The sequence below is a fragment of the Chaetura pelagica genome, unplaced genomic scaffold (assembly GCF_000747805.2).
Source record: "Chaetura pelagica isolate M959 unplaced genomic scaffold, ChaPel_1.0 scaffold494, whole genome shotgun sequence".
Lineage (NCBI taxonomy): Eukaryota > Metazoa > Chordata > Aves > Apodiformes > Apodidae > Chaetura > Chaetura pelagica.
The window spans coordinates 408169-415739 of NW_009952992.1; the positions used below are offsets into that span (position 1 = coordinate 408169).

A 7571-nucleotide genomic window follows, 5' to 3' on the forward strand; every position below is an offset into this window, starting at 1 on the left:
AGCCCCTGCCTGTTCGCCCAGCGGTCCCGCCCCCTTGTGCCCCGCGCGGTATAAAAGGGCGGGAAGGGGCTGAGGTCTGAAGGGCCTGGGCAGGGCCAGTTGTTGTGGTTGGGCCTGTATCTTCCCGTGGGGAAACAGAGCCCACAAGTGTCCATGAGAGGGGCTTGGAGCTGCCAAAAATGTGCAGTTCTGTGCCGTGGGAACCAGCGTGCGGAGCCTGATGGGGCTGGGATGGCAGGAGGCCTGAGGAGCGGCGTCCCCAGGGGAGCTGGTACTTCCCTTGGGCTGAGCAACAAGCGCCAGCAGCTCAGGGCCTGGTCTGGGCCTCTCCAGGTGAAGCCACATTCAAGTACCCGATCTCAGGAGGTTGAGAGGAGGACAAGCTAAAGGATGAGTCTTGGCCTTCAGCTTCTTCAGGCTTTGTGTCCTGCAGGGCCTTCAGGGAGTCTGGCTCTGGTGATGGGAACCTGGGCACACGTGTCCTCTCTTCAGGCCTTCTGCAAACTGGGTCTGACCCTCCACCCCCTGCACAGCCCCCTGCTCCTCCCAGCACCTCTGCAGGGCAGTGCCCGAAGCCTTTTGTACGTGCTCAAGCTCCTCCAGCCACGGAGGTGACAGCCCTTGTCTGCCCCAGGACCTGCTCAGACTGTCTGTCCCCCTCAAGAGCAGCCAAAAAATGGAACCAGGTCCACTCTGCTGGGTCTCCAGCAAGCAGAGACCCAAGTTGCAGAGTCTCTCTGCCCTCTCCTTGCCCGTTTTTGGCACACACAAGGAAAACAAAACAAAAAAAACACCCGTGGAGGTGAAAGCACAGGATGGAGCAGCCAAAACACTCAACTCCTCCCACCCCAGCAGGTGTTCCCAGCCTCGTTTCCCCCCGTGGTACCTGGTCTGGGAAGGTGGCACCACCTTCCTCTGTGGTTGGCATTCGGAGAAGCTGGTGCTCTTGGAGTCCTGGAAGGAGGAACAGAGGCTTTCCAAGCAGGAGGCACATGTCACACCCCAAATCTCAACACACACCCTTGGTCTTCAGAGTGCCCCCAGCACCACTGCCAGCACCCAGAAGAGCTCCAACCCCACAGAGCTTTGTCCTTTGGGGCCAAATGTTGGACTTGACATATTTTAGGATTCGTTTGCAGAAGACACCAGGTGCTGCAGCCTCAGACCAGGCCCCCTCAGAGCTCACCTCTGTGTTGGGAGGGCGGATGCTCCTCGGGTTGTACTGTGAGCTGGGCAGGTGGCTGGAGGGCTGGAGTTTGCTCTCGTGCAGCTGCATCTTCTCCTCATCCAGCATCTTCACTCTGAGCATGTCCCACATACCAGACACAAGTTATTCTCCTTCTGGCCACTCTACCTTTTCAAATGGGTAATTTTCTTTTGCAACCTCAAGACCCTCTGGCACCCACAGCCTTGAGCTGAACACTGAGGGCTTGGATGGGGAAGGGAGATAATTACATCCCGCAGCAATTAAAACTACAGCACTGGTGAAAGGGGACACAGGTCAGGCTTTCCTCTGGATTTCTTAAGAGAAATGGGCATAAACCAGAGAAGGGCAGGTTGGATGGGGCTTGGAGCAACCTGGGCTGGTGGGAGGTGTCCCTGCCCATGCAGGAGGGTTGGATCTAGATGATCTTGAAGGTCCTTCCAACCCAAACCATTCCATGATTGTATGAAGCTCTGGGAAGGGGCAGGCTCCCACTGGGCTACACTAAGTGCCTACCTGCTCTGCTGGGTGGCAATCATGGACCTGTTGCTCCAAGGGGTCTCCTGTTGGCCAGTGATCTTCTGGAGGAGCTGCCTTCTTTCCTGGAGTAGTTTCTCGTTCTCAGCAGTGATCTGTGTGATCAGCACCTTCCCCTGAGGGTTGTTGCAGAAGGAAGTAACAACCAGAGGTGACACTTCACTCATCCCTGTCCTCTGTCAACCTTGGAGCACTGTACCAAAGGGGTCCCCAACACACCCACTCCTTGCAGTGCTTCACTCTGGGAGGTCACACCCCAAAAGAGGCTTTTGAGTCACTTCCCAGCGCTCCTATTTCTCAGGCAAAAGAAGATGGAGCTCTGGCAGCTTCTGAATGGGTTTGGAGGACCTGGGTTCCCCTCCAGGCCAACTTCCCAATTTCCTGTTGGCTTTCTGTTCCTGCAAGGCCAGGCTGGTGCCCCTTGGCCCTGCCAGCTGCTCCTTGCAGGAGCACAGAGCAGGAGCAGCACATCAGGCAGAGCTCCCACTGCTCCCACTGTCTTAACAGTGCAATCCCACTCCCTGCTGTCCCTAAACCTCCTTTTTTCCTAACCCACACTTCTTTTTGGAAGAAGGGATGGTCCTGCTCCTCTGCCTTCCCCTGCAGGAGAAGCCCTTGATGTTCTCTCACCTTTTCCACTTGGACCTTGGACTCGCTGAGCTCGTTTTCAAGATGCTTAATTCTGCTGTCCCTCCATTTCACCTCCTGGATGAAGGTCTCCTTGGCTCTGCGGATCTTCTCCTTGTGCCTGAGCTGCATTTCCTTGTATTTCCTGAGGAGATGGAAGGGCAACCCATCAGGCTGGGGAATGCTTTTGTGTTCTGGAGGTGACCTATATTGGTGAGAGCCTGAACTGGGAGCCTCACCCAGCGACCCAGCTCCTTGGGGCTGTGCAGCCAAAGGCAGAAACAGGACAGAGACTTCCTGGTTTATGTCTTTTCACTGATCAGTTTGTTTAGTTGTTGGGTTGGGATTTTTTCTTGCCAAGTGATATTGGTTAAATGTCAACCAAATGGAAGCACTATTGAGGGAAAGGGACACAAAAGCCTTCCCAAACCTGACAACCAGCCCTACAAAACCTTGTGCTCGCCCCTCTCAGGGGTATAAAGTCACCAGTACTGGAGGGAACAGCAAAAGGGTCAGTTGTTTATTTGGGTGAGGATGTGGCTGAAGTACTGGGGGTGGGGGATGCAGACAAGAATCTTCAACAGCAAAGCAAACAGGTTGCAGAAGGAGCCACGTCAGGGGGAGCTTCTTACAGCTGCAACCCTGGGATTCCATTTGTGCCCTGGGGAGAAACCAGCAGCTCCAGGGAGCACCTCTGCCATCACCAGACCCACAACAGCAGCACCCACAGCCCACCCAGGGCACCCCCTTTTTGTCTGCACTGCTTTCAGCTGCCATGGAGAACGTGGCAGCAGAACAAGGTGCAGAACAGAAGTGCTCAGGTTAAGGCAGAGCTCTCCATGCTCAGTGCCTCCACCAGGGGACACAAGGAAGGCTACAGACCAGTCAGACCCAGCATCACCCCCAGGCACATCAAGAGCAATGCCTGGGTGGGTTTTTTGGGGTCTGGTGCTTCAGCCATTACCTGACAAACAGATCCTTCTGGTTCAGGAGACAAACTCCTTCCTCATAAAGGGCTTTGTTTTCCTCTTTCAGCAGTGAAAGTTGCTCTGAAAGCTTCTGGTTCTCCTTCTGACACTGGAGGTGCTGGAAAACATCTCGTTTTGATTTGTGTGTTTGTCCTCAGCTGTCCCCACCCTCTGCTTCCTTTCAGTCTGATCTCCAAAGCTTCTCTGTCGGAGACCCCAGTGGTTCCCACTTCATCTTATCCAATCTTCAGGAAAGGGGAGTGTGGGTTTCTGTGCTGCTGGGGGGCCTGTGGGCTCCAGCAGGGCAGAGGGACGGAATGAACCCACCCAGACAGGGGCCTCTGCCAAGAGGTTCCTGCCCTTCCCACTTCAACTCCTCCTCTCTGCCCTCAGAGCTGCTTCCCCAGGAAAGCTACAGGAGATGAGATGGTGCTTTTCCTCCAGCTGCTGTTTAACCCAGTGGGATCTGCAAGGGCTCAGCACCTTGCTGGATCTGACCCTATTTCAGCAGTTCCTGGGCACAGTTTCTTTCACACTGGGATGGTCCCGTTTGCCCCTAGAGCTCAATGCTCTGGTCTGGAGTTGACCAGCAGCACAGGAAGCCCTGGGCGATGAGGACCCTGTGCTGCAGCTCACCTCACTTGAGTCAGTTTTCCTCTCATCTTCCAGGACATGGGGAGTCTTGGCCTGGAGCTCCACGTCCATCTTGCCCAGTGACGCCTTCGTCTCCCGCAGACGCCGGAGCTGCTGCTGCAGCTCGTCCACCTGCTGCTCCAGGAGCTCCCTAGAAGCATGTTGGTGTGACACTTGGACACCAGCTCGTGAATTCAAGGCTGGCTGTGAACTAAAAACATCATCATACTGCTATGCACCTTCCTGGGGCAACGCTGAGGGCAGAAAGATATGGGCACATCCTGGTTGCTCCCATGCCCTGGTGGCACATGAAAGGTGCTTGATGTATCTGGGGCCATCGGTCCCACTGCACAGGAATGGAGACCAGGGGCACCCAGAGGGTAAACCCCATCCCTGGGCTGCCAGGAGGGGTCATGCACCTTCTGAGGTGGCTGAAGGCTCCACAAGCTTTTTACATCTCAAAGAGGGGATGCTGTGGAGCTCTGGCAGGTCAAAAGGAGAAATCAGAGGTGAAAACCAGTGCAGTGACTCCTGGAGCCCACCTAGGGACAGCCATGGAGCTGCAGGAAGCAGCCAGGGGCTGGCACAGCAGCATCTGTTGGCACACACCTCTCCCCAACACAGCACTGGCCTCACCCAGCTCTGGGTACCTTTTCAGCTGCTCCTCATGAAGTTCTCGCCGCACACCAGCTTCATTTTCTCGGGCCTCCTTCAATTCCCCCTCCAGGAGCTTCTTGTCTGAAGCACAAGCCTCTGCCAGCAGGAGCTGCTGCTGTGAATCCTTCAGCTTTCGTTGGAGTTTGGAAATCTGGGATTAAAATTGGACATGGATTAAACTTCCTGAATGTACAGGCCAGTATCTGAATCCAAGGGATTCAGATCCCTTTGATCCCTCAGTATCTAAGGCATGGGAATGGAAGTTTTGCTTCCTTCTACTCCCAAGTACTTCTGCATGTCTTTGTGTCCATGTCCATTTTCCAGTGGCCCCCAAGTTTGGGGTCAGACCTTATGTCATGGACCAGCAACAACCCTTTTTGCACCCAATTGATAGAATCATGGAATGGTTGAAGTTGGAAGGGACCTTAAGATCATCAGGTTCCAACCTCCCTGCATGGGACACCTCCCACCAGACCAGGCTGCACGAGCCTCATCCAGCCTGGCCTTGAACACCTCCAGGGATGGGGAATTTGACCCTGCTCTCTTCAAAACCAAACCAAACAATGAGTGTAGGATCAATGTCATGGAAAACTCCAGCTGTTGCAATTCACCAAACAGCAAATTGCACCAAATCACCTCAGCAAGAACGTGTTGTGGGCTCCCTGTGCCTGCCAGCTCTGCCACCAGTCACCTGAGACCCTGAGCTTTAGAGCCAGGAGTCGAGCCATTGGATTTGGGTTCTGTTGAGGTGATGATGCTCCCACTCCTAGCAGGCATTTTTCCTGAAATATTCAGCCATGGAATGGATGGGGCAATGGATTCAAACTGGAGGCCAGGAAGTTCCACCTCAACGTGAGGAAGAACTTCTTTACTGTGAGGGTGACAGAGCCCTGGGCCAGGCTGCCCAGAGAGGCTGTGGAGTCTCCTTCTCTGGAGCCTTTCCAGCCCTGTCTGGATGCCTTTCTGAGTGACCTGCCCTGGTTTGGGTCCTGCTCTGGCAGGGGGGCTGGACTCAATGATCTCCAGAGGCCCCTTCTAATTCTATGAAAACACTAAAAACCCACCCCCCATTAGCTCACACTGACCAGTTACCTTTTTCTGTGCTTCACACACTCTGGATTTCTCCTGTGCCAGTTTCTCTTGCAGTCTGCTCTGCAGTTTATCAGCTTGGGAGCATCTCAAGAGCTTTTCTTCAAGTTCTCTCACCTTCTTCTGGCTTTTTTCCCACTGTGCTGAGAGACAGGAGCACATTTCAGTCGTGTCCACAAGTCTGGCCTGGGCTTGCTTCAGCTTAGCTTTGACCTGAGTTTCAAAAGATGAAGAAATCAAGTTTGTATTTCAACATATGTAATCTGGAATGTCTTGATTAGGAGGAGGGCAACAGGGTGACTGGACAGTCAGGGAAGGGAAGAGGGAAGAGGGAAGAGGGAAGAGGGAAGAGGGAAGAGGGAAGAGGGAAGAGGGAAGAGGGAAGAGGGAAGAGGGAAGAGGGAAGAGGGAAGAGAAGAGAAGAGAAGAGAGAAGAGAAGAGAAGAGAAGAGAGAAGAGAAGAGAAGAGAAGAGAGAAGAGAAGAGAAGAGAAGAGAGAAGAGAAGAGAAGAGAAGAGAGAAGAGAAGAGAAGAGAAGAGAGAAGAGAAGAGAAGAGAAGAGAGAAGAGAAGAGAAGAGAAGAGAAAAAGCAAGCACGTTGTGTTTGGAGCTGGGGTGATTTCCACAGAGCCAAGACAGAGCACGGTCCAATCTCAGTGAGGTCCAGCCAGTTGAAACCAGCAACTCAGTCCTCCCCCAGCTTGTCAAACGATGTGATGCTCTCTCCAAACACTTCTCCCTGCCCTGCTCCTACCTTGGTGCATTCCTGTTGGAGCAGGAGGTTTTGCTTCTCTAAGTCTGCGCTCTTCTCCCGCTCGTGTCTCAGCTCCCTCTGGGCTGAGCTGCACAAGCTCTGGACATGACACAAGTCCTGCTGCAGTTGCTGCATTTTTAACTCCTGCCTCTGGAAGCTCTTGTTGGACAGACCCTGCAGGAACAGCAAAAAGAGAAAGGAAATTAACTTCAAGGGATGATAAAGACTGGGAATTAAGACAGGCAGAGGCAGGATTTAAGGAGGAAGGCGGGTGAAGCCAGGCAAGCTTTTCTTCTGCCCCCACACTATGTCCTGATCCCCCCTCTTTCCATCCCTTCAGAGAAGGTGACACAACTCATGAGGCTGAGGGAGAAAATGCAATCACCTGGGTGAGGGAACCAGTCCCTATTCAAACTCACCTGTCAAACAAAAGCCAAACCACCCAGGTTGCTCTTCACTCCTGTGCCAGAGTCTCAAGAAGACAAGGGAGCAGTCGTGGCACATCCAGCCACCAACCCCAGGAACAAGCAAGCCCTGGCAGTGGCACAGGAACAAATGTGCTGGCACAATGTGCTGGTCATTGTGCCTGGGCACCATGAGGTGCTGACCGATGGTCTGTGGTGGCTTTGGAAGACACCTGAGCTCTCTGGTTCACCCATCTCCTTGCAAGTGCCTTGTACACGAACCCAAAGCTCTGCCCGTGCTGGGTGCACCAAAATCCTTCTTCCCAGCATCACTTCCTGCCCCCCATCCATCTGCCTTCCCACTTTGTGTTCTCACCCTCTTACCATTTGCAATCTCTGATTCTGGATCAGGCAACAACCCCTGGTGAGGAACCAGCAGGAGACAGCAGACATGATACACCCTAACTACAAGCTCAAAGGTTTCTCCTCTCAAATGCCCAAAAACCTGTTGAAACCCAGAAGAGAGACAGTTCCAGAGAAACACAAAGAGCTCTGGGCACAGCACAACATCAACATTTGCAAACCCAAAACCACTGTCCAATGTATTCACCCATTCTGCATGTTGGACATCCCACCAGACACCTCAACCAGCCCCAGATCCTGCTCTTTGGGTGCAGGTGACCCAGCAGAGCCCCATG

General features: G+C 53.6%; 1 protein-coding gene across 1 annotated transcript in view; it reads right to left on the minus strand.

Moving 5' to 3' along the window:
* The window catches only part of CCDC30 (coiled-coil domain containing 30), a 36270-nt gene that overhangs the window by 2545 nt on the left and 26154 nt on the right, over positions 1-7571 (minus strand). The window contains exons 7-15 of the mRNA XM_009996555.1: positions 6470-6643; positions 5719-5928; positions 4620-4777; positions 3973-4120; positions 3333-3454; positions 2372-2513; positions 1721-1857; positions 1187-1301; positions 887-954 (exon numbers count right to left, since the gene is read on the minus strand). Of these exons, the coding sequence (XP_009994857.1) occupies positions 887-954; positions 1187-1301; positions 1721-1857; positions 2372-2513; positions 3333-3454; positions 3973-4120; positions 4620-4777; positions 5719-5928; positions 6470-6643 (1274 nt within the window). The remainder of the gene's footprint in view (positions 1-886; positions 955-1186; positions 1302-1720; positions 1858-2371; positions 2514-3332; positions 3455-3972; positions 4121-4619; positions 4778-5718; positions 5929-6469; positions 6644-7571) is intronic.